Source organism: Leptonychotes weddellii, chromosome 10 (assembly GCF_054177405.1).
Source record: "Leptonychotes weddellii isolate Sample4059 chromosome 10, ASM5417740v2, whole genome shotgun sequence".
NCBI lineage: Eukaryota > Metazoa > Chordata > Mammalia > Carnivora > Phocidae > Leptonychotes > Leptonychotes weddellii.
Window position 1 is genome coordinate 20,739,059 of NC_138378.1, and position 26,209 is coordinate 20,765,267.

The 26,209-nt window shown below is 39.6% G+C and overlaps 4 protein-coding genes across 13 annotated transcripts in view; 2 read left to right on the top strand and 2 right to left on the bottom strand.

Annotated features, from left to right (window-relative positions):
- Positions 1 to 17,290, top strand: part of RBM39 (RNA binding motif protein 39) — a 30,859-nt gene extending 13,569 nt beyond the window's left edge. For 4 of the 6 annotated variants that reach the window (XM_081832896.1, XM_006746878.3, XM_081832895.1 and 1 more), the window contains 9 exons: positions 944 to 1,081; positions 3,430 to 3,495; positions 6,626 to 6,830; positions 7,230 to 7,307; positions 11,383 to 11,433; positions 13,481 to 13,562; positions 15,520 to 15,625; positions 16,140 to 16,218; positions 16,308 to 17,290. In XM_081832896.1, the coding sequence (XP_081689022.1) occupies positions 944 to 1,081; positions 3,430 to 3,495; positions 6,626 to 6,830; positions 7,230 to 7,307; positions 11,383 to 11,433; positions 13,481 to 13,562; positions 15,520 to 15,625; positions 16,140 to 16,218; positions 16,308 to 16,408 (906 nt within the window). In that variant the 3' untranslated portion in view covers positions 16,409 to 17,290. The remainder of the gene's footprint in view (positions 1 to 943; positions 1,082 to 3,429; positions 3,496 to 6,625; positions 6,831 to 7,229; positions 7,308 to 11,382; positions 11,434 to 13,480; positions 13,563 to 15,519; positions 15,626 to 16,139; positions 16,219 to 16,307) is intronic. The other 2 variants (XM_006746880.3, XM_081832898.1) reach the window with 1 other exon arrangement.
- Positions 17,291 to 19,404: 2,114 nt separating this feature from the next.
- Positions 19,405 to 21,079, bottom strand: ROMO1 (reactive oxygen species modulator 1). 2 transcript variants are annotated; one of them, XM_006751892.3, is made up of 3 exons: positions 20,929 to 21,079; positions 20,610 to 20,740; positions 19,405 to 19,594 (listed from the first exon to the last, which is right to left on the bottom strand). In XM_006751892.3, the coding sequence occupies exons 2-3, from the start codon at positions 20,738 to 20,740 to the stop codon at positions 19,486 to 19,488; spliced, it is 240 nt and encodes a 79-aa protein (XP_006751955.1). In that variant the 5' UTR covers positions 20,929 to 21,079; the 3' UTR covers positions 19,405 to 19,485. The 2 variants fall into 2 exon arrangements, with proteins under 2 accessions (XP_006751955.1, XP_081689036.1); XM_081832910.1 differs by having other exon boundaries at positions 20,924 to 21,056.
- Positions 21,053 to 26,209, top strand: part of NFS1 (NFS1 cysteine desulfurase) — a 21,489-nt gene continuing 16,332 nt past the window's right edge. For 2 of the 4 annotated variants that reach the window (XM_081832901.1, XM_081832903.1), the window contains exons 1-4: positions 21,053 to 21,188; positions 21,806 to 21,915; positions 22,643 to 22,759; positions 24,239 to 24,322. In XM_081832901.1, coding sequence (XP_081689027.1) covers positions 21,092 to 21,188; positions 21,806 to 21,915; positions 22,643 to 22,759; positions 24,239 to 24,322 — 408 coding nt within the window. In that variant the 5' untranslated portion in view covers positions 21,053 to 21,091. Of the gene's footprint in view, positions 21,189 to 21,222; positions 21,609 to 21,805; positions 21,916 to 22,642; positions 22,760 to 24,238; positions 24,323 to 26,209 lie in introns of those variants that run through there. The other 2 variants (XM_081832900.1, XM_081832902.1) reach the window with 1 other exon arrangement.
- Positions 21,469 to 26,209, bottom strand: part of ERGIC3 (ERGIC and golgi 3) — a 115,089-nt gene continuing 110,348 nt past the window's right edge. The window contains exon 12 of the transcript XR_014149102.1: positions 21,469 to 21,478. The gene's annotated coding sequence lies outside the window, so the exon portion shown is untranslated. The remainder of the gene's footprint in view (positions 21,479 to 26,209) is intronic.

Here is a 26,209-nt window from a genome sequence, read left to right on the forward strand (position 1 = left end):
GCTTCTGTCATATCTAAAAGACAATAATAGGTTCTATTTAGTGTTTTAGAAGTACTTAATATTGGGTATTTATCACTTGAATATATGTAAACAATAGGAGAATAATTGTTAGGAAATGGGAAAAATTAGTTCCTTGATTCACTTCCTGCAATGGAGGACAAAATAATAGTGTATAGATTGGCCTGAAGAGGGCTGAGAATCCTCAGATTAAATGAGGTTTTGAATTCATTCAAGTTTAACCTCCTTTGGACATAGATACTCAAAATGTCTCAATTTGTTAAAAGGAGCTTATGGTAGAATATGAATTAATAACCATTACCTTTGAGAAAGACTTCTTTCGGAAAAAATGACAGCTAAACTTGATGCTTCGCTTGATTTGATTTTATATTGACAAAACCCCTTTATGGCAGCCAGCCAGTTGGTGTATACTGTACTTTGAGTAACAATGATTTTGAGAGTACATTAATAATAATAACAAATGTATTTACAAATTCCAGGAGACAGTCTTTATTTTCCACATTTAGCATGTCTGATATCAGGATGCATCATTTAGATGGCATAGTGTACTTTTAGGATTGATTTCATTTTACATATGTAGTGGAGTGTATGATTGCTTTATATATGACTTGCATATGCTTGTAAAACTTTCAAAGTTTTTTGCAGCAAAATATATATCTTAAGTTGAATAAAATATTGAAGTTTTTGTTTAGAAAATTGGCATTGGAACCATTTTCTTAAAATTTTAATTCAGTGCCATTAATCACAGTCACACGTAAGTGGAATATTTGTCCTGTATATGACTTACTAAACTTAGAGTAATTTCATCGCTAACCTTGGCCATCACTAGTCATTAAGCAAACCCGAAGTGAATGGGATTTTACTATGATTAAATTGATTTGGATTAGTGCTGTGTGATGTGCATTTTGTCTTATCCAACTTGTAGGCAGAAAAAAACAGAGCTGCAGCAATGGCAAACAATCTACAAAAGGGAAGTGCTGGACCTATGAGGCTTTATGTGGGCTCATTACACTTTAACATAACTGAAGATATGCTTCGGGGAATCTTTGAGCCTTTTGGAAGGGTAAGTGCCAATATCTTCAATGATCCTTAATAGGTTCTTTTTTTTTTTTTTAAGATTTTATTTATTTATTTGACAGAGACACAGTAAGAGAGGGAATACAAGCAGGGAGATGGGAGAGGGAGAAGCAGGCTTCCCGCCGAGCCGGGAGCCCGATGCGGGGCTCGATCCCAGGACCCCGGGATCATGACCTGAGCCAAAGGCAGACACTTAACGACTGAGCCACCCAGGCGCCCCAATCCTTAATAGGTTCTTATCGAAATATAACTGCATAATAATTCTGTATATCTACTTTGTCATGTTTTAGTGAGGTTAATAGTAAGATGGGGAAGGGTGGTTCTGAAAGGGTTTTGTGGCATCGTAGATTAAGATAGTATCTCTGAAAGAAGGTAATATTTGAAGATAGTCTGTTAGTGTTGTCATTCATAATGCTGTAGTGAAATGTATAGAGTATCAGAAGCAATCTTTTTTTTCAAGTCAACATGAATGATAAGAGTATCCTGTGCATTTGGAACAAGAAATTATTTTTTCTTGGGCGGGGGGGGGGTATTTTTTATTTTTTTTTGTACAATCTACCTCCCCAGTGTGGGTGCCTGAACTCATGGCCCCAAGGTCAAGAGTCGCATGCTTTTCTGACTGAGCAAGCCAGGCACCCCCCTGTTGATGTTTTTTTGGATGCCTGTTTTTTACCTACTGAAAATTTAGGGGTAGGTAGAGAAGCCTTTCTGTCTACTACATTAAGGAGTTAGACTGTTTATGTCCAGTTGGTCCTCCTTTTAGCATTAACAGTTTATTTTAGAATAAATGTTAATACTAGTAAGTTGTAGTTTAAAAGATTCATTATGTGGCCATGAATAAAAATGTTGGTAACTGTTATATTGTATCCACTACTACTTTTCATTGCCCTTGGATATACTTTTTCACTGTTTCCATTCAACCCCTTTGTTAAACTGTTTGAATCAATGGTAAAAGCTGGGTGTTGATTGTGGGTGTTTTATTAAGTTAGAAATATGCACACGCTAGTGATGTACAAATGGTGTTCTTTTGTTTGTTTTTTTGGTCAGTCACTACAAAATTAATGCATTCCTGAAATTACCAGGATATGAAGAAATGTAGTACATCCATTCCGGAAAAAAAAAAAATTTTTTTTTTTTTTTTAAGAATTTTTTTTTATTCATTTGACAGGGGGAGAGCACAAGCGGGGAGAGTGGCAGGCAGAGGGAGAGGGAGAAGCAGGCTTCCAGCAGAGCAAGGGAAGCCCGATGTGGGACTTGATCCCAGGACCCCGGGATCATGACCTGAGCCGAAGACAGTCGCTTAACCAACTGAGCCACCCAGGCGCCCCCATGCTGTGTTTTAATTTTTCATGCTTTCTGTGTATGAACAGCTTTATTGAGATACTGTGATGTACACAAACTATACTTCACCTGCTTAAGGCGAACAATCCATTGCCTTTTAATGTGTTCACAGAGTTGTGCAGTGATTACTACAATCAGTGTTGATTTAATTCTTAAGATTTTTTTTTCTTAAGATTTATTTGAGAGAGAGAGCAGGGTTGGGGGGGTCCGGGGGAGAGAGAGAGTCTCAGGCAAGCTGAGCGTGGAGCACCATGCAGGACTTGATCTCTCAACCCCTGAGATGATGAGCTGAGTTGAAACCAAGAGTCAGACATGTAACTGTGCCACCCAGCCGCCCTTGTTTGTAAGATTTAGTTATTTTTTAAAGATTTTGTCAGAAAGCGAGCACAAGCAGGGGGAGTGGCAGGCAGAGGGAGAAGCAGGCTCCCCACTGAGCAAGGAGTCTGATGCCAGACACTGGGATCATGACCTGTGCTGAAGGCAGATGCTTAATAGACTGAGCCATCCAGGCGTCCCAAGATTTTTATTTTTAAGTAACCTCTACATCCGCTGTGCGGCTTGAACTCAAAACCCTGAGACCAAGAGTCACATGCTCTACTGACTGAGCCAGCCAGGTGCTCTATTTTAGTTATTCCAACATCTTGGACAATTTATCATGTCTGGTATTATTGAGAATTAATGTTCGGTGTTTCTGACATAATGGGAAGGAAAGAAAATGTTAATTTTATTTCTAACACCTGATTGTAGTTTACAAGGGACCTCTGGTTTTTAGTGGTTTGTTTTTGAGGCAAAAGACTAAGATTGTACTTTTTTTTTTTCCTGCTCCACAGTGCAAACTTCTTGTTTGGGAAGTATCTAGGCTTTCAGAAGTTCTTTTGGAAGTGAGGGGTTGTGATGGTTTTTGTTTTTAGGGGGAGAGACTTTAAAAAATCATGTTTCAAGGAATAATATGCTTTTGCTTCTTTGCACTTACATAATTGTTCTTATTTTTAGATTGAAAGTATTCAACTCATGATGGATAGTGAAACAGGTCGATCTAAGGGATATGGATTTATTACGGTAAGCATTACCATTATTAACATTGTGACTTAAAGGTTTGATTTATTGACTTTAAGGTTTTAGATCAAAGTACCATAGTAAAACTTGATTAGTTATTGATAGTGGGGAAGGGTTCATGGTTAATATTTTTGAATGGTTTAAATTGGTTTCCCTTTAGTAGCCATGTTTACCAAATGTTGCCGTTAGCCAGTTTTCTATTATCCTGTATATAGTCAATTTGCGTAGCTAAGTCACCATGTAAATGAAATTTATGAACCCATTCATTATGAGTTCTTTGGTCTGTAATACTTTTATGATGTTTTTGTCAGTTGAATGAGTGTCTTGATATCAATTCTGTTTTACTTAAAATTACTATTATATGTATGCATCTCACAATCACAATCAGAATTAGTTATCAAGTAAGTGTTTTGGGGGGAGGTCCAGGGTGGCCCAGTTGGTTAAGCATCTGGCTCTTGATTTCAGCTCAGGTCCTGATCTTAGGGTCCTGATACCTAGTGCTGCATTGGGATCTGCACTGGGTATGGAGTCTGCTTGAGATTCTCTCTTCCTCTCCTGCTGCTCCTCCCCATGCTCACACATGTGTGCTCTCTCTAAATAAGTAAATGAAATCTAAAAAGTCTGTGGCTAACCTTCGCAGCCCATTCCCTGATGAGAGTGTTAGGTGGCAGCTGGAATAACTGTGAATGGAGGTGCCCCTTTAAAAGTAAACCCTCTTATGTTTTTATTTCCCGATGCAATTCAATTACATAATAGCAATTTTTCGAATGTTTGGTGTTAGAACTTTGGAAGGTTCTGAAAACTGCTATTTCTAGTCTAAAATGCAGATTGTTAACCATTGCTGCTGCCATAGAAAAAAAAATTTACAGATAGGTACCAGTTGTAATCAAGAAGTTATATAATTGTATTATATCCAAATTTGGCACCTGAGCGTTTCACTAGGTTAGGCATCTGACTCTTGATCTCGGCTCAGGTCATGATCTCAGGATCGTGAGATCCAGCTCTGCGTTGGGCTCCACACTGGGCATGGAGTCTGCTTGAGATTTTCTCTCTCCCCCTCTCCTTCTTTCTTAAAAAGAAAAAAAAAAAATATATATATATATACACACACACACACACATATATGTTTTTTAGTGGTAAAGTTATATTGGTCATTGGGATTTTCATCTTTATATACTGGTGAAAGGAGAAAAGTTTATATAACTGTTAATAACTTAAAAAAAAATTCTGAGAGTGAGTGAGTGAGAGGGAACAGGGGGAAGAGGGAGGGGGAAGCCAACTCCCCCAGTAAACAGGAAGCCCAACTTGGGGCTCAGTCCCAAGACTGCGGGATCATGACCTGAGCCAAAGGCGGATGCTTAACCCACTGAGCCACCCACGTGCCCCAGTAACATTTCGTTCCGAATAACATGAGTGTGGTTCTTTTCTTTTTTCCTCAAAATGGTGTGGTCAAGGGATTTTACACATAACTTGTATTAAATTGAGTATTTTACCATGTGTGACCTAAAGTAGTTTTTTACGTAATAGGTTTGGTGCTTAAATACTTAGTCAATAGTCGGTTTTACTAGAAACCTTATTAAATGTTAGGTAAAGAATAAAGGAATATTGGGCGCCTGGGTGGCTCAGTCGTTAAGTGGCTGCCTTCGGCTCAGGTCATGATCCCAAAGTCCTGGGATCGAGTCCCGCATTGGGCTCCCTGCTCAGCGGGAAGCCTGCTTCTCCCTCTCCCACTCCCCCTGCTTGTGTTCCTGCTTTCGCTGTCTCTGTCAAATAAATAAATAAAATCTTAAAAAAAGAATAAAGGAATACTTTGCAAAGCATTTTATTTTTTTTAAGATTTTATCTTGAGAGAGCGCGTGAAAGAGAGCATAAGAGGGGGTAGGGTCAGAGGGAGAAGCAGACTCCCCACCGAGCAGGGAGCCTGATGCGGGACTCGATCCCAGGACTCCGGGATCATGACCCGAGCCGAAGGCAGCTGCCCAACGAACTGAGCCACCCAGGCGCCCCCCAAAGCATTTTAATAGAAACATTTTTTTAAAGATTTTATTTGAGAGAGAACAAGCAGGGGAAGGGGCAGAGGGAGGGGTAGAGAGAGAAGCAGGCTCCTTGCTGGGTGGGGCTTGATCCCAGGACTCTGGGATCATGACCTGAGCCAAAGGCAGGTGACACTTGACCAACTGAGCCACCCAGGTGCCCCTATTAAAAACATTTTTAATATTAACTGTGAATTATTGGCTATGATTTAGTGATCTGTGTACAAAGCTAGATTATTTAAATTTACATGGTGCTGTGTGTTGGTAAATGTTTTGTAAGTATCTGTAATTTTTCCTCTTTGAATAAGAGAAAATGTTTTGAATCATACTGATGAAAGATAAGCAATGGGATTCCTGGGAGTATTTTTTTTTTTTTCCCCATTAAATGAAAATCAGAGTGTGCAACTAAGTTTGTGTTTGCATCCTGGGAATTAAGAATTTTCACAATTTAAAGAAAAAAACAATTTTTATGATTTTACTGGCAATAAAATGACCCAGAATTTTGTATTAAAAATAATAGCTGAACTTTTAATTTTTCTAAATAATTCTTTTTTTATGAAAGGGAAACAAAGCACTCTTTTAGTTTATTCCAGCACATTAGAAAGCGTTTTGTTGTTGGGCGCCTGGATGGGTCAGTTGGGAGACTGCCTTGCACTTATGTTGTGATCCTGGAGTCCCGGGATGGAGTCCTGCATAGGGCTCCCTGCTCAGCAGGGAGTCTGCTTCTCCCTCTAACCCTCCCCCTTCTTGTGTGCTCGCTCTCTTCCTTGCTCTCAAATAAATAAAATCTTGAAAAAGTGTTTTGATGTTAGAAAAAGTACTTTACATATTCTGTTACTAAGATTTTGTATTTCCAAAGATAGATGTCATTGTTTGGTAATATCTTGCTGTTCAAACCATCACATCAGCAAAGCTGATTTGAATGAGCTTGTGGTCTGATCATACAGGTTATATTACTTAAAGCTAGAAATTTCCACTTATTATCCACCCAGTTGTGTAATTATTGAATAGACTAGACTTAATAAGTAACCATTTCTTTACCTTAGGTATATATGTGAACTAACAGACTGGACTTTTTATCACCCCTCTCTCAATTATAGTTTTCCGATTCAGAATGTGCCAAGAAGGCTTTGGAACAACTTAATGGATTTGAGTTAGCAGGAAGACCAATGAAAGTTGGTCATGTTACTGAACGTACTGATGCTTCCAGTGCTAGCTCATTTTTGGACAGTGATGAACTGGAAAGGACTGGAATTGACTTGGGAACAACCGGTCGTCTCCAGTTAATGGCAAGACTTGCAGAAGGTAAGTTTTTCCATGTGTTGTGAATGATTTATTGTGGATATGGTAATGGAAAGCTAACCCTCACAGACTAATAAATGAAAAAATATTTTTTTCTTATTTTGGAGTTGACCTTTGCCTTGGGTGGTATATGCAATTTCATAGATGAGGTTACTTAAGGTTCTAATGGAATCTACTTTATGGTGGTGCTTCTTGAGTGCCACAGCATACATTATAGGATTCCTTTTGCTTTCTTACAATTATATTCTCATACTTAATAAACTTACTTTCCAGTATTATACCGTGTCCTGTTTGTAAATACTTCCGGTGAAGTGACTTTGGTAGTAGTAGTAACCCGGAAATTTGGGGGTTTTTTTTGCCCTTACCATGGTAAGGACTATGAGATCTATTTCTTTCACACAGGTACAGGTTTGCAGATTCCACCAGCAGCACAGCAGGCTCTACAAATGAGTGGCTCTTTGGCATTTGGTGCTGTGGCAGGTAGGAATTGAATCTCTTCTAATTTGAAATCACTGTTTTTTCACCTAATTCGAAAATTTGCCAAATTTTTGCATTTAAAAGGACTTACTGAGAATTCAATTCATAAGTACTTTTTAGCCTGTAAATTTAAAGGAAATGGAGATACAGACTGGAAGTATTCACTAATAATAGTAGGCTATCAGGGCATTTTTTTTTGAATACTACATACTATTTTTTAGTTTGAATTGCCTGTTAGACCTTTTTAAATACATGAATTTTCTTAAACACCATTGTTTCAAAAAACGTTTCTTTGTAATATTTGAGTTGAGAAAATTATCAGGGGCCTTTAAATCAAGCTTTATATAAAATAATTACAGTATCAAGAGTGCAAAGAAAACTGCTTTCTTCTACATGGTATTTTGAGATTTTCACTTAGGGGAATGGGAGCTCCTGAACAGGGTAGGAAAATAGAGAAGTGATGGTTTATTACGGTTGTGTAACGAGGGGTTTAGTTTATGAAACATGGTTTTCATTATGGCTTAAGTACCTCAAGTTTGCTTTTATAAACCTTGATGCTAACTCAATCTATGAGCTAGGGTAGCATTTAATTTTGAAATGTTGAAGACCTTGCTTTTAGAAGACCTAAGAAGAGCCATTTGTATTTTGGACCTTGGAAGACAGGAAATATATATCCCAAGAAAGTATGGCACTTTGTATTAATGAATTTTATCTATAAAGAGGGCACGTTCTGCATGGAGCCCTGGGTGTTATACACAAACAATCATGGAACACTACATCAAAAACTAACGATGTAATGTATGGTGATTAACATAATAATAAAAAAAGTGAGGGGCGCCTGGGTGGCTCAGTTATTAGGCGACTACCTTCGGCTCAGGTCATGATCCCAGGGTCCTGGGATCGAGCCCGGCATCGGGCTCCCTGCTTTGTGGGAAGCCTGCTTCTCCCTTTCCCACTCCCCCTGCTTGTGTTCCCCCTCTCACTGTGTCTCTCTGTCAAATAAATAAAATCTTTAAAAAATAAAGTGAGACTCTTGACAAAATCTAAGATCACAGTACTGCATCTGAATATACAATAAAGGTCCATGTGGTTGATTCATGATTTCCATTTAAATCAAAAGCTCATTAATTAAAGGAGAGGATCATTTTTGCTTTTATATTTTGTTATTAAGAGAGAAGGGCCTTTTCAGTGTTTTCTTTTTAGTGGATGTCTACAAGTTTGTGAGTAAGTTTAGAAAATCTGCCTTTTGTGTTTTTGTGTTTCACCTGTCAGATTATATTATTTATTTTGAAATCTGATAGGTATTTATAAAACTTCTGACAAAACTGGGGCGCCTGGGTGGCTCAGCAGGTTAAGCATCGGTCTCTTGATTTCAGCTTAGGTCATGATCTCAGGGTTGTGAGATCCAGCCCCACCTCGTAGCCGGGCTCCACACTGGGCATGGAGTCAGCTTGAGATTCTCTCCACCTCTCCCTCTGCCCCTCCCACTCATGCTGTTTCTTTCTCTCTCTCAAATCTTAAAAATTTTTCTGATAAAACCATGCTAGTTTATCCTTGGGGGGAAAAAATCATAACCATTAATGGATTTCTGTATTTTTTGGTCACTGGGTAACTCCCCCAAGTATCACTAAATTGTTTTGACTTTATAAACAAGTATTAGACATTTAATTTCTTGAGTGACCAAATAGCCAGAGAATGCCATTTGATATAATCAAAGACATTTAAGGAACCCATCCCTTCCAGAAATGTAACTCAGTCTATGGTTTTAAACTTGCTATTTAAGGGGCGCCTGGGTGGCTCAGTCGTTGAGCGTCTGCCTTCGGCTCGGGTCGTGGTCCGAGGGTCCTGGGATTGGAGCCCCGCATCGGACTCCCTGCTCCGCGGGTAGCCTGCTTCTCCCTCTCCCCCTGCTTGTGTTCCCTCTCTCGCTGTGTGTCTCCCTGTCAAATAAATAAAATCTTTAAAAATAAATAAATAGACTTGCTATTTAAATCTGAAAACTGAATCCTCCTATTACTTCCCATTGTTCAGATCATTCTTTTAATAATTTAGAAAATGCTTGTTTATCATATTCTAGGTATTTACTAGAGGCTAGTGAATATTTGTCCACTGTCTTCAGGGATTTGGTGTAGTAACATAGGATTCGTTTCTAAAACGTTATATCCTGGGTGCGGTGTCAAATATGTTGATTCACAATGTTCTTCATAAACCATATCTTCACCTAATTGAAGATTTTTGAAAATTAGACCTTTTTACTTTTCTTAGCCATTACTTCTCGATGCATGATGTATGGCTACAACTTGGGCACACTTACTGTGCAAGTTTATAGTTAAGGTGGGCTGATTGTGATCAACTAGAATTCTATAAAGGTGAATGTGGATTGGTTAAATAGCCAGTTATCTGTATTTTTTTATATTTACCCTTACTAGTGTTTATTGAGATGATTATATAAGGTTTGATTCTGTCTTCTTACACTTCCTATAGATTGCTATTGCTACAGAATTAATAATCACTCAATTTTTAGGTAAATCTTTACATTAACTCGTTATTTTTCTCCAGATAGTCATCATTGAAACCTTACTTTTTGTTGAAATGCTGTAAATTGCTGAGTGTTAATGTGTCCAAAGCCCTTTCTCCTAAGTTCTTTAAAGCTGTTTTTTAAAACCAAGGGTGAGTCATCACTCTATGTACTTTATTTTAGAAATTTAACAAGTTGTTTCTAAGATAGATTCCTTATCTTTATGAAACCTATGCTTTGTTTCCTAACTTGTCCCAAATGACCTATAAAGTCATTTTTGAAATCTTGATAGTTACTTACATACCCTTAAAATAGTGTGGATTTTTTTTTAAGTTTCATTTATTAAACTCTACATCCAATGTGGGGCTTGAACTCACAACCCTGAGATCAAAAGTCCTGCGCTCTTCTGACTGAGGCAGCCAGGCATGCCATAGGATAGGTTTTTTATATCTGTACCTTTTTTCCTATTGTATGGAAAGAAAAGATAAATTGGGTTACAATTTGAAGTTTGACAGTGTTTCTATGGTCCTATCTTCATGTTCCTTCAGAATATACCAGTTACGTTTCTTCATCTCCCTCATATACCAGTTTTGAGCACCTAGGAACCAGGTATTTTTTATCTCCGCGTAACTGGGGGTACTGATCCCTTTTCCTTTTTGCCAGCCCCCCCTTTGAGATTTTATTTTTAAGTAATCTCTACATCCATTGAGGGGATTGAACTCAGAACCCTGAGATCAAGTTGCACTGTCCACTGACTGAGCAAGCCAGGTGCCGTTTTTGCCCAGTTTTAATTTTTTTCTGTACACAGCAAGACACCCAGATGATAAAGTGTTGCAATTGAATCACATGTTAATGAAAATTAGGTTACTGGATCTAAACAATTTTTATATTGTGTGTAGTTTTATAATTTTAAGCTTCAAGATAGCACAATGACATTTTGTTTATTTACACTTGTTGCTGTTTTGAGTGCCAAGCAGCTTTCTGTTAACTTGCCTTCCAGTGGAGAATTTAATGATTATACGGGGAAATATATTGGTAAAAATCCCCATTCTGTTTTTAATAGTGACTAGATGATTAAATTCTTCTTGTTTTTCATAGATTATAGTAAAGTTGGTTAAAGTTTATTCCTGCTTCATTAAATTTCCATACTATGCCAGGAAACCAGACCTAATTAAACTGTCATCTTCTCGGCCAGAGTTGAATATCCCAAGTACTTGGAATTGAATTCTCAAGATCAGGGTTTTCATGGATTTTCTGACCGGTGTGCTTCCCTTTCCCCATTTCCCATTATTCCCATGTGAAGGGTAGTATAGTGGAATACATAGATGTGGAATAGTACTAGGAGTAGGGAGACAGAGGCATAAGTAAGTTTCCTAGGATAGGAGGAAAGAAAAAGGCCCCAAAGCCTTGTCAATGAGGAATGGGGAAGGAGGTTTGGCTGCCAGGTTTTACTATAAGTTTATTTTGATAAACCCTGCTATGTAGTCCTCTTTTATTAATGCTTTCCTGACATTTACCCTGTTAGTTGAGGCTCTTCATTGTTCCTGCACTGAGCTGTAGAATTCTCTTTTGTTATAGATTTGCAAACAAGACTTTCTCAACAGACTGAAGGTGAGTTGAGCTTTTTATTTGTCTTTGAAATACATGTCAATGTAGCAAGACATAGTGTTATATCACTTGTTACGTTTTGTATTTTGGATTGTTTTTGAAGAATGACATAGTATGGTATATATACAGTAAGCCATCTATTAATATATATTTCATTTGGCTTAATCCAAATCATTATGACTATGGATTAAAATTAAAATGTGCATGTGCATTTTTTGCCTTAGTTTGCTTAGAATTATTTTTAGTCTTGTATGCTTATTTTTTGTGTTCTGATAGTTTTGTATAGAAGTCAGAAAATGGAATTTGTTCTAGTACACAAATCTTTCAGAAGTCTGACTTAACGTAAGGTTAAGGACTCTAACTTCAGTGATATGTATTAATAGTACCAAGTAGTGAGACAATTACCCAGAACTAAATTGCATGCATATTTCAAAGATTGAAATAATTATTTCTAAAGTAGGCTTTTTTTTTCTTATTTTTGATTACCAAATCTCTGCTATTTGTTTAGAGCATTTTGCTCTTGAGCTAATTCAGTATCCATCTTTCATAGGTTCTAATTAAAAGTTGTTTAGGAGAATGATTCTATATGAAAAGGTCTACCATGTTCCTTGATAGGAATTAAATGCGTATTTTAATTTTTTCCAGCAAGTGAGACAGTTACACTCCATCCTTTCTTTCGCAGCAGATTTTAAAAAGTGTAACTAGTGGAATTTCTGTTAGCTATATTTCCATGCTGAATTCATTGTGTTCTGCATTCATCTAGGTTGAGCTGGAATGTTCCTATCAGATATTTAAAAAATTTTTTTCAGTACTCCTAATTCATTTAAGAAAATGGAAAAAATAAAGTACTCCTCAGTTGTTTTGTAATGACCTAGTGTTTATTTTCAAGAATACTTCCATTTGTTTATGATAAAGTACACAGTGGGCCTCATTTTCATATTCATTATAACATAAGCATCATACATCTTTACCTTTTCTGAATGGAATATGACATCTGTTTGCTTTTTTAGCATTTATATTTTAATACAAAGCTTCATGAAAGAAAATACTATTGAAGTAATAAAGGGGCAAAACACCTGTAATTATAACAAATAATTTTTTATGATGTATTTCATGCATGGCCCTAATTTTTATTCAGTGAAATAATTTCTGATACTTCCTCAGGTGATGTAATTTTAATTATCATAATTTCTAATGCGCTGTTTTATCCTTAGCTTTGTTTGTTGTTATATATTGGAATGAAATTTGGTCAAATAAAATGATTACGGTGAGTTCTGTAACAGCTACTGGTAATGTTTTGTGAATCACATATAAAAGCAATGGGGCAGCTGTCTTGGACAATGCTCTCACTTCAAACCTAAAACCAGTATGGCTTTAAAATGTTCCTTCCGGATATTAGTGTCTAGTAGTTTTTTATTTTTAATAGTGAGTATTATAATATTATTGATATGTGCTATTTTTAGTGTTGTGCTATGACAGACCTAGTCATTTAAAAAATACTCATTTGATTTTGAAATAGGGTTTATATTGCTGGGATATTAAATTGTAAATGGTCGGATGGTTTTCTGCATCTTCTTTGTTAATCCTTCTATGATGTTTATTTAAAAGAAAATATGTAACTATATTCATGGGCAGAAACCTAAGAAAAGATTGTATTTTCATCATCCCGTTTCTTGGGGTTAAGCAGTTCTACAAAATCAGTCTTCTGTTTTATTCTTTGCCTTTCTGGATTGATTTGTACTGATACTTGTTTAATTGAATGAATTTTGATCACACGTAAAGTTTAATTTCCCTTCTAAAAATAAAATTTCCAACTCAGTGAAGATTGGCTATTTCAAATGTTAGGTTGCTTCAGTTTCCTGGCAACTCAAATCAGGTATTGTTACACACTTCCATCACACTATTAATAAGTAAGGTAAATTAGGGAAGGTGACTATCTTAGTTTCACAGTTGCGATTTAGTGGGGTTTTTTTGTTTTATTCATCAGGGCTATTCTGATGCATTTTCCATGAAACTAACTTCTTTCTCTCTCTTTTTTTTTTTTTTTTAGCTTCAGCTTTAGCTGCAGCTGCCTCTGTTCAGCCTCTTGCAACACAGTGTTTCCAACTTTCTAACATGTTTAACCCTCAAACGTAAGTAAGGGTATACCAGTGACACTTGAACAATGCGGGGATTACCAGTGCAGACTCCTGCCTGCACAGTTGAAAATCCATGTGTAAATTTTGACTCCCCCTAAAACTTAACTGCTAATGGCCTACTGTTGACTTAAAGAGTTACAGTAACATAAACAGTTGATAAACATGTATCTTGTATGTTACATGTCTTCTGTAGTGCATTCTTATAATAAAGTTAGAGAAAAGAAAATCTTAGAGCAACTACATTTATAGTGCTGTACTGCATAGGTGGACTTGTGCAGTTGAAACCCATGTTGTTCGGTGGTTAACTATATTGTGAAAGTATTAATATTCAGCATTTTTAAGTTAACATTTTGGATACTTCAATATATTTTACAGTTCAAATAGTAAACAACAGTTTTCATCCTTTTAGGGTATTTTAATAACTTTTTTATTGCTAAATCATTTGGGTATGTTTGTAAGATTGGAAATGAAGTAAAAGGTACGCAGATTTTGTTTACCAATTAGTAGTTTTCTCAGAAGTTTTGTTATCAGTGTTTATCACTTGTAGTTCACATACTTTGTGTTCCATTAGTTTCAGGCTCATAACATTTCTTCTTCAACTCCACACCTTATGCTATATGCTCACTATAGGTGTAGCTTACCATCTGTCACCATATAAGGCTGTGACAGTACATTGACTATATTCCCTATCTTGTACTTTTCATTGTTGTTGACATACTATTTCCTTAACTGAAAGCCTGTACTTCCCACTCCCCTTCACCCATTTTACTCAGACCCTCCTCTCCTCTGGCAGTCACCATTTTGTTCTCTGTTTATGGGTCTGTTTCTGCTTGTTTTGTTTGTTCGTATGTGTATTTGTGTTTATTTCTATTGTCAATTTACTCTGCTACCAGTTCTTGGCTTTGAAATTTTAATAACTATTTTAATCTTTTATAGGAGAAGAGGATCTTTTTAAATATTCTTCTTAGATTAATGCAGGCCAGGAATTAGGAATTTCTCTTTCCTCATGCCTAGGCACAATGATTAGAATGCCATTTATTTATCAGTCCAAACTCTTCTGTTTTGTTATAATACATTCCAAGGTAAATGTAGATACCTGTTCAGTTGATTGGATAAATGAACCATTATATTATATATATATAACATATGTTTTATGAAATAATGTGTTACATGCTGTTTGCATTGTTTATATTAGTTCATGGTTTACCATAGAAAGAGAGCCTTGGATTCTTGTGTTCTTTTGGTAACAGCAAAAAAAAAAAAAAAAATTTTTTTTTTTTTTTTTAAGATTTTATTTGTCAGAGCGAGCACAAGCAGGGGGAGCAGCAGACAGAGGGAGAAGCAGGCTCAATGAGCAAGGAGCCTGATGTGGGACTCCATCCCAGGACCCTGGGATCATGACCTGAGCTGAAGGCAGATGCTTAACCTACTGAGCCACCCAGGTGTCCAGAGAACACCAGATTCTTTATTTTAGCTTTATCTGGGAAATGATAAACTGTTGGTATACGAATCATTTGATATATGTCAGTAAGTACTTTAAATGTTAGAGTTAAGAAATTCATAAGCTGGGATGCCTGGGTAGCTCAGTTGATAATTGTCTGACTTTGGCTCAGATTATGATCTCAGGTTCCTGAGATCAAGCCTGGTGTGATGAACTCCACAATCAGTGGGGAGTCTGTCTCCCTCTCCCTCTGCCCCTTCCCCTGCTCACATGCACACACCCATGCCAGCTCTTTCTCTCAAATAGTCTTTTAAAAAAAGAAATTCATAAGCATTGTTCGAAACAGTGCCTTATATCTTGTTTTTGATTTTCTCCAGTGCACTACATTCTTATCAATAAGTTTTAAATTAATTAAGTGAATTCATATTTAAAATATTTTTATACAGATGAGTATGTAACATTATATAAGTTTGAATGGTATCTAATAGACCTTAATATTTATTTGTACAGAGAAGAAGAAGTTGGATGGGATACAGAGATTAAGGATGATGTGATTGAAGAATGTAATAAACATGGAGGAGTTATTCATATTTATGTTGACAAAAATTCAGCTCAGGTATTTTATTTTTTTCCCTAAAGCCAGAAAAGTTTAATCTGCCCTTTATGTACCTCACTTCAGGTGTTGTGATACTAATAAAAATAGAATGTTGTTCCTCTTTTATGACAGCCTTCACACATACTTGGGGCAGATTACCACTGTCCTATCCCAGGAAGTTATTTTGTTTTTTAATTCTGAAAGAAATTTTAACATCGTGACTGATGACTATATATCCTCCAACTTAAGGACAGTCCTCTAATAAGTGAAGATTGGACCAAGCCATTGTGTAGCAGTGTTGCTGGGTAGTGTTGAAAGTTTGGCATGAAATCTGGCATCTTGATTCATTCTTCATCTGCTTTCAAGTCATAGAAAAAAAAAAACAAGTTTGGGGAGGATAAAATGATTTCAATAAAATTCTAGGTGTACATGTTAGCTAATAAACAAGTATTTGGTTATAGAGCTCTGAGGGTTTTTTAACAGGCAATTTGTAAAAATCATATACCACCCTTATCTTTTTGTCGTTGTATTTCAGGGCAACGTGTATGTGAAGTGCCCATCAATTGCTGCAGCTATTGCTGCTGTCAATGCATTGCATGGCAGGTGGTTTGCTGGTGAGTTTGATCTGTTTTTCTGAGTGATTATAATGAAAGATGTAATTTAAGTGAAAACGCTAAACCCTCGATTCTGTTTCTTTCAACAGGTAAAATGATAACAGCAGCATATGTACCTCTTCCAACTTACCACAACCTCTTCCCTGATTCTATGACAGCAACACAACTACTGGTTCCAAGTAGACGATGAAGGAAGATATAGTCCCTTATGTACATAGCTTTTTTTCTTTCTTGAGAATTCATCTTGAGTTATCTTTTATTTAGATAAAAATAAAGAGGCAAGGGTCTACTGTCATTTGTATACAATTCCTGTTACCTTGAAAAAATAAAACTGTTAACAGGAATGCAGTGTGCTCATTATCCCTAACTAGCAAATCCCACTGTATACAAAGCTGTTCTCTTGTTCTGCCTTTTAAATGTACATGTAGAAATTTACATTAAGGATCTATAGGAATAGCTCTAGGGGGGAACAAATGTGCTTAATGTAAAAAGGCAGACAGGGATGTAATTACGTTTTTAATGTTTCAGAAGCCTAACTTTTTACACAGCAGTTACATTTCACGTTTAACTAATGTTGATACTTGGCTAATGGTTTAGCAGATTCTGGAGTACACATTTAGTGTATGGAAATTCAAGACAGCTAAAGGGCTGTTTGATTAACATCTCATCTTGCATCGTGATCAATTGGCAAGAAAAGGAGTTTTCAAGATTACATTTCTGGATGGTATCTTTTCAATTAATGTATCTGTAAAAGTTTCTTTGTAAATACTATGTGTTCTGGTGTGTCTAAGATTCCAAACAAAATGATCCCTGCATTTCCTCAAGATGTTTAGTGACAGTCTGGTAAGCAAAGCAGTCTGAGCAAGAAATAGGAAATGCAGAAATAGGTTTTGTCTGGTTGCATATAATCTTTGCTCTTTTTAAGCTCTGTGAGCTCTGAAATATATTTTTGGGTTACTTCAGTGTGTTTGACAAGACAGCTTGATATTTCTATCAAACAAATGACTTTCATATTGCAACAACCTTTGTAAGAACCACTCAAATAAAATTCTCTTAAAAAGGCCACAAGAAATCTTTATTTTTGAAGTGTTTTAAAGTCATAGAAACTCGAAAGTAGAATATTAGTTTCTTTGACTTTTAGTAGTATTCAAGACTTGCTTCTTGGGGAAAATTCTTAGTGTGCAGAGTCTGGGAAGACTGTTGCCCTCAAGTTGTCTCTCTGTATTCCTCCATTTCACTATATCTTAGCACTGTACTTACTAGGGTAATGTATCAAAATCTTAGGGATTTTCTAACAAAACCAAACAAATCCACCTAGGCCTTAAACCTGGGTGGTTTTTTTTTTTTTTTTAAGGTTTTATTTATTTATATTTGAAAGCAAGAGCACATGAGAGGGGGGAGGGTCAGAGGGAGAAGCAGGCTCCCTGCCAAGCAGGGAGCTCGATGCGGGACTCGATCCAGGGACTCCAGGATCATGACCTGAGCCGAAGGCAGTCGCTTAACCAACTGAGCCACCCAGGCGCCCAAACCTGGTTTTTTTTTTTTTTTTATGGCATCTCTGAAAAATGTTTAACTACTTAAATACCAGAAAAATGGTTTAAGTTGAAGCATTTAACTGATTTCCCAAATTGATTTAGCCGCATTTGTTACTTTATTAAGAAATTTGAGCTTTAATTGCATTTGGGCAACGAGTCATTTATATTCTGAACTCTGCTTCAAGTTTTTGTATCTACCTTGAACCTTTGAGTAGGCACTGTTGCTCCTACTGGAATGGTTAACTTCCAGTATTGACTTCCTCACCTCTTTTTCTATGTTAAGGCACAAATTTTATAGGTTTATTCATATGTCAGAATATTTAATCAGTTGAATTTGGAGGCATGATTTTTTATGCCAACCCTTTTGATGGATAGTTAAAATTCCTTAATTACTTCAGTTACTGAACCTAAAAAAAATTTCCAAGATTTGAGTTTATTTTTCAGCAATAGGCAGCAGTGTTCTTTGGGGCAGACTTAATGTCAGCATTTTTTCATTCCAGAATATCTCCTAGTATCTTCGTAATTAAATTTATTTATTTATTTAAAGGATTTTTGACAGAGACACAGCGACAGCAGGAACACAAGCAGGAGGGGCAGTGGGTGAGGGAGAAGCAGGCTTCCTGCGGAGCAGGGAGCCTGATGTAGGGCTCCATCCCAGAACCCTGGGATCATGACCCTGAGCCAAAGGCGCCACTCAACAAATGAGCCACCCAGGCGCCACTAAATTTTTTATTCTTGATAAGTGTCCTATCTGCTTTGTTCTGTCATTTTCCAGGGAGCTGGGTCAGCAAAGGTGGATGTTAAAAGAGGTGGCAAAAGAAAAGATTTCCCCACTGCCACAATGAAATTTGGGTTGTAAATGGTATTAAAGCAAATGTAGTACAAGTTATTTGAATAGTGTGACAAAATAATTCAAATGAATTCTCAGTGAATGTTACAGGTAATCCATTCTGAGAGAACATCCCACTCTGGGAAATCTAGCTGTTGTAGCTATTCTGGTAGTGTCCTCATGACCCCCCAAATATGCCAGTGTAGTTTCTGTCCATCGTAACATTACCATTTTCCTTGAGGGGCAATGCAGTTTATAGCACAATCTGTCAAGGGCTGTGTGGCCAGAGTAGGGGAGAGGTACTTGTCCTTATTACAAGGAACCTACCTTCGGAACCCAATTAACAGAATTGTGTGTATATGGGGGGTGGGTCGTTTTATACAACTGACATCCTCATGGATGGCTGGTTAGAAAATTGGGAGGTTTATGCCATTAAGCTATATTGTGTCAGTTTGAATTTGTTTCCCGGTGGATGGTTTTGTTCTTTTTCTTCTTAAGTCTGCACAGAATCTGAAGGACAATGAACATACCTTTGGAAATGAGCCTTGGGCTAACACTACCTTTTGCAGTGCAACTTTGAGGAAATCTAGACTTAGTTCTTCACCTTTAAAATGGTAAGAACAGCATCAACCTTATGGGGTTGAATAACAAGAGTTTATTAGAATCTACAAAAAGTTCCAGGCATGGAAAATTTTTCTAACTTTGGATTTAATAAAGACAGGATTTGAGAAACAGACCCCAAACCTACTCATTGGCCCATCTCAGCAGCTTTCTCTAAGCTGGGTATAGGCAGAAGAAAAAATGCCTTTAACACACTCCGACTACTCAAAGACTTGTTTTATTATAGTACATGAGCTGGGACTGATGGGAAGGAGTAGCTGTACTGGGCAACCACTGCCCTTATCAGCATCGGATGCCCATCCCGATGGCCATGAATGTGCCAAATGTGCCGCCACTCTGCATCATGGTTTTCCCGATGCCGCCCATCAGCTCCCGACCCCGCATTCCGATCCTAAGAGAGGAGGAAATGAGTATGGAGCCAACTGGGAATAAATGGGAATAAAAATACAAGAAACGGCATTAACTGCCCTTTTCCAATTTGTTTTCAAAGTAAATCAAGCACTCTTGAAGTTGGGCAAGACATTATTCCCACCCGAGGCAGGTAATGACTAGAAAAAGATGCATCAAGGTCTCTAGGGGTATTCTGATGAATATCCTATGACCTGCCTTCAGTTTGTGAGAGGCAACTGATGCAAAGTATATAGTGAAACTAGTTTTTTGTTTTGCTTTTACCTCGAGGATATATATACATACACACACACCCATAGGCTCCAATTTGTCTGATGGTTTCCTGGTGTTAAAGGAATGATTGTGGAGTCAGATCTGTGTTCGTGCCCCAGCTCTGCAATTTACAGGTTGTGCTAACTAAAATGGGGATCATAACCACAGGAGAACACATGCAGCATTTAGAACAGTGATTCACACTGGGTAAGTGCTCAGTAAATGGTAACTTACATTGTGGAAAAATGGGAATAATAATCTCTACTACATGTGAAAATGATATTTAAGATGTAGGTGTAGAGTTTATCTGCTCGGTATCTATACCTTGTTTGCAGTACAGTAAAATTGCTCAACTTTGTTTCACTATGCGCAACTGGAAATAACAGCAGCGACAGCAGCAACAACCATTTATTGAGCACTTAATAATGCCACATTCTGTCCTAAGTTTGCTCTGATTTGATCCTTACAACTCTATGAGGTAGATGTTACCTCTTTCTACTCTTAAGAAAACCCAAACTATAACGTGGTTAAGGTTACAGGAGTAGAGTCAGATTTTCTGACATTCAGTTTGAGTCAGAACTCGTATTCTCAAGCGCCGAGGCAAGGTGAGTAGGAAATCATTCTCGCTCGTTAAAGGACAGCGAGGGAATTGAAACGAAGTAGACTCTATCCAGGCTGCCGGCCAAGTGGCGCGGGACGGGAAGGTCCGGTAGTCCCGCCCAGAGATCACCGCCCGCGCCCCTCACCTGAGACAGGAAAAGGTGCCGAAGAGCGCCCCGGCCGCCATGCCCACTGCGCAGCCCATCACAAAGCCCATCTTCACGCGGTCGAAGCAGCTCGGCTGAGACTGTCCGTAGGGCCCCACGGCCACCGGCATCTGCGGGGTTCGAAGGTTAGGGGAGTGTGGGCCTAGCCGCCTGCCCGAGTCGGGCGGGGGCCGGAGGAGGAGGGGTGGGGAGCGGATCCAACGGTTCGGGGAAGTCCAGAAAGGAAAATAAACACGTAGCCCTACTCCATCACCCTCTTAGCGTTCGGGTCCCCGCGCCGCGGTGCCCCCCACCTCACCTCGTTCGCGGCTTCGGTCGCTCAACTCTACGTCTCACACAAAACGCGAGGCGGAGCGCGCCCGCGGAGGGAGGAATTGTTTCCGGGGCACGGAGCAGAACTTCCGGGAGCGCGTAGCTGAGGACTGCCGCCGCTTCGGGCGGGGGGCTTTGCCTGCGGGACCATGCTGCTGCGAACCGCTTGGAGGCGGGTGGCCGCGGCTGTGCCGGTCGCTCCGGGGCCCAAGTCCGTTGCGCCCACTCGGGGGCTGCGCCTGCGCGGTACGTTCCGGGCCCTGCTCGTCGCCACCGTCCCTGCAGGCGCGGACCTTCCCCCTTGGCGTGGCGACGCACCTGAGTATTACGGAGCCTCCCTCTTACGTCCATTACCCAGACCCCCTGACCCTGCCTTCTGGCTGCACCCCTCAAACTTCCTCAGGCTCGCGCTCAGACTCGTTGACTTCGCCGCGTCGCCCTTCAGATCCTGCCCCACAGGCCCTCGGATCCTTGGAAGCTCGGTCGGCCTTCAGACCTCTCCTGGCCAACTTTAAGAGATGCTGGTCGTCCAGCCACTAATCTTTGAGGGAGATCTTACCTACTCTGTCTCCTTAGTCCTTGTAAATGGCTTTGCCCTTTCGGATCCCTCCCAGCTCCCAACGAAGCAATTCGAATATTGTCCCAACATCCCCCTCCAAGATCATGGTCTGTCTCCCTTCCTTTTACAGTTTAAGTTCTGTGATGTTTTGTTTTCTTTTCCACTGAGCTTCAACCCCAGCATCCTTTCAGCTCATCTCACCTTCATCCAGCTTTCACCTTCTGCTGTCTTGGATACCCTGTATCCATAGGTTTTCTCACGCTTGGCCACTCCATACCTTTTTTTTTTTTTTTTTTTTTGTCAGCTGTAGACCGTTTTCCTCAGTCGGCTGTTCCCTCAGATACAGCCACTGCCCCACAGGCGGAGTCAGTGCTGCGACCTCTGTATATGGATGTGCAAGCTACAACTCCTCTGGTAAGGATGGAGGAACAGCTTTCCCCAATGCTGTTTATAACAGTTATATTGCAGAAGTGACAATGCACAGAAATGACTGGATCCTGCAGAAGTGAGAGCCATTTCGAAGTGTGTGTTGGGAAAAGCAATGAGCCAGAAGTCAGGAGGTTTAAGTTGTCATAAACTAGAAATGGCTCTACTACTTACTAGCTATTGACCTTGGTGAAATCACTTCAGTGTAGGCACTATAGTAGGAATAAAAGCATAGGCTCTGGAATTAGCTGGATTGCTACTTACTATGTGAATTTGGGTAGGTATTAAATAGATTAAAAGACATAAAGCAACCCTTTAAACAGAACCTGGCACATGATAAGCACTTCAATATTAGTGGAAGATTTCATCAACATGGGGACTCTTGTCATATCCTGGCCCTTATAGATCCCATCACCTGGTAGGAATGGAAACACGTGCAGAAACAGCTGTCAGGACAAGGCAAAGTTTGTAGATTACCTGAGGAGATGGTAGAATAATCATCTGGTAGAATGATTAAAGGTGGGTTGAGAGTGGGAGTATATTAGGCTGATATTTGTTTAGTACCTGAGGGGATGGAAGAATGTTTGAAGCTCAATCTAGGCAGTGTGTGAAGGGTTGGGAGTGTGTTGAGGCAGGTTGGGCAAGTCTGAGGGGATGGAGTGGGGCCTGAGTGATCTATGGACTCAAGGAGACTGATCTGTTCTGTTGTGCTCAGGACCCTCGGGTGCTTGATGCCATGCTCCCTTACCTAGTCAACTACTATGGGAACCCACACTCCCGGACACATGCTTATGGCTGGGAGAGTGAGGCAGCCATGGAACATGCTCGCCAGGTTAGTATAGAAGACTCTAGGAGGTTCTGATGTCAGAGGTTCGGTGGACTGTGGGAGGCATTTCCTTGATAGCTCTGGGTGGAGATGGAAGTGGATTGGGGCTCTTTCAGAAAGAGATTTAGAGAGCAGGCCTGGGAGTCTCTCTGAAGGCATTTTATTAGTTTTTACATTTCCTAACTAAATGAACTTTGGAATGTTATCTAATTTCTCTAAGCCTCAATTTCCACACATTGAAAATGGAGATTGTAATAGTTCCTATTCCTTAGGGTTTTTGTGTGGATTCAATGAGATACTGCTGATGATGTGTTTATTAACACATGCTTATACATACTAAGAGCTCAGTAAGTGCTTTTTATTTTATTATTTTATTTTATTTATTTTTTAAGTAGGTTTCACGCCTAGCATGGAGCCTGATGTAGGGCTTGAACTCATGACCCTGAGATCAAGACTTGAGCTGAGTGAGATCAAGACTCAGTGGCTCAGTGTATAAGTGCTTTCTAAAAAGCCAGTGTTGTGGGGTGCCTGGGTGGCTCATTCGGTTGAACATCAGATTCATGATTTTTACTCTGGTCAGGATGTCAGGGTTGTGAGATGGAGCCCCATGTTGGGCTCCACACTCAGCCACACTCAGTGGGGAGTCTGCTTGAGATTCTCTCTCCCTCTTCCTCTGCCCCTCCCTCCGCTCACGCTCACTCACTTGCGAGCACTCTCTCTCTCTCTCAAATAAATAAATACATCTTAAATAAATAAATACATACATACATAAATAAAAAGCCAATATTGGGGCACCTGACTGGCTCAGTCAGTAGAGCATGTGGTTCTTGATCTCCGGGTTGTGAGTTTGAATGCTGCGCTGGGTGTAGAGATTACTTAAAAATAAAATCTTTGGGGAGCCTGGGTGGCTCAGTCAGTTAAGCTTCTGCCTTCTGCTCAGGTCATGATCCCAGCGTCCTACTTATTTTTTTTAGATTTTATTTATTTATTTGACAGAGAGAGACACAGTGAGAGAGGGAACACAAGCAGGGGGAGTGGGAGAGGGAGAAGCAGGCTTCCTGTTTACAGAGAGCCCGATGTGGGGCTCGATCCCAGGACCCTGGGATCATAACCCGAGCCGAAGGCAGACGCCCCGCCAGGGTCCTACTTAGTGGGGAGTCTGCTTCTCCCTTTCCCTCTGCCCCTGTTCCTGCTCGTGTTCTCTCTCTCAAATAAATAAAATCTGTAAAAAAATAAAATAAAATCTTTAAAAAATAAATAACCATTATTATTATTATTTTGTATTAGGCAGGGAAAGAGCCTCAGATCTGGGATGGAACTAAATCTACCCATTGTCTGACCCTAGTGGGTGCACAGCTTCTTCCTGGGCAGTTGATAGGATGCAGTGGAGCTTTTTTTGAACCAGAGCTCCTGTCTCAGCTGTGTCTGCAGTTGCACTCCTGCCTGGGAAACTGATGTCATTTATCTCTGTTTCTTGGTTTGCAGCAAGTAGCATCTCTGATTGGGGCTGATCCTCGTGAGATCATTTTCACTAGTGGCGCTACTGAATCTAACAACATAGCAATTAAGGTAAGAGAACCAGAGGGCATATCTGGGCTTTCCTGACTTGGGAGATGGTGTCCCTCCATCATTTGGGCTCATAAATGTATTTCCCAGCTACCCACCCCTACCCTATTTTGAAAAAAGACACAGGCAAACATACGCTTTTTCTGATTTGTTGCTTCCTTCAATCCTCTGTGATCTACTCCACCTTAAATCTTTGTTCCTGTTGAACTAAGTTTAGTGAGGTAGTCGGATGTGAAAGGAGGAGGCTCTTTAACCATTAACCCTGGTGTTATGGGTGGAAGCTACTTCAGGGAGTGGATAATGGTGACTCAACCCTTTTCCTCATCCTTTTTTTCTTTTAAGATTTTATTTTATTTATTTTTAAAGATTTTATTTATTCATTTCAGACACAGAGATACAGAGAGAGAGAGCATGAGCAGGGGAAGAGGCAGAGGGAGAGGGAGAAGCAGGCTCCCTGCTGAGCCAGGAGCCCAATGTGGGGCTCGATCTTAGGACCCTGGGATCATGACCTGAGCCGAAGGCAGACACTTAACCATCTGAGCCACCCAGGCACCCCTAAAATTTTATTTTTTTAAGTAATTTTTATATGCAGTGTGGGTCTCCCACTCACAACCCCCAGATCAAGAGTCACACGCTCTACTGACTGAGCCAGCCAGGTGCCCCTTTCACCATCCTTTTGATCTAATCACAGTGAAGTCCAAAATCCATTTGCAATTGGGCATGCTTCTCTGCTTCTGGTTACCAGCTTTACACTTATATATGTGGTTTCAGGGCTGCCCTCCTCCCACCTTCCCTTTTATTCTGATGAGATCTATTTGTAGCAAGTTTTTCCTGTTTCTTTTTTTTTTTTAAAGTTTATTAAAAAGGGGGGTGGTGCCTGGGTGGCTCAGTTAGTTAAGCAACCACCTTCAGCTCAGGTCATGATCCTGGGGTCCTGGGATCGAGCCCCACATTGGGCTCCCTGCTCGGCGGGAAGCCTGCTTCTCACTCTCCCACTCCCCCTGCTTGTGTTCCCTTTCTCACTGTCTCTCTCTCTCTCTGTCAATTAAATAAATAAATAAAATCTTAAAAAAAAAAAGATTTATTTATTTTAGAAGGGGGAGGGGCAGAGGGAGAGAAAGTCCCAAGCTGACTCCATGCTGAGCACAGAGCCCAGCACAGGGCTCGATCCCATGATTCAGAGATCATGACCTGAGCTGAAACCAAGAGTCCAACCAAGAGTACAACGTTTAACTGACTGTGCCACCCAGGCACCCCTTTTAAAAAATTTTTAATTTGTGAAAGATTTTGTGTGTGTACATATATATATATATATATTTTTTTTTTTTTTTAGAGAGAGCACGCACAAATGGGAGGTGGTAAAGGAAGGGCAGAGGAAGAGGAGAGAGAGACTCTCAAGCAGGCTCCGTGCCCAGCCTGAAACCCAATGCAGGGCTTAATCTCACGACCCTGAAATCATGACCTGAGCCATAATCAAGAGTTGGTTGCTTAACCAAGGGGCGCCTGGGTGGCTCAGTCAGTTAAGTGGCTGACTCTTGATTTCGGCTCAGGTCATGGATCTCCGGGTCCTTGGATTGAACCCCATGTTGGGCTCCCCACTCAGCAGGGGTCTGCTTGAGGATTCTCTCTCTCCCTCTGCCCCTCTCCACACTTGCTTGTGCTCTCTCTCTAAAATAAATTAGTAATTTTTTTTTTCTTTCTTTTTTTTTTTTATTCTTATGTTAATCCCCATACATTACATCATTAGTTCTAGATGAAGTGTTCCATGATTCATTGTTCGTGCACAACACCCAGTGCTCCATGCAGAACGTGCCCTCCTCAATACCCACCACCAGGCCAACCCATCCTCCCACCCCCCTCCCCTCTAGAACCCTCAGTTTGTTTTTCAGA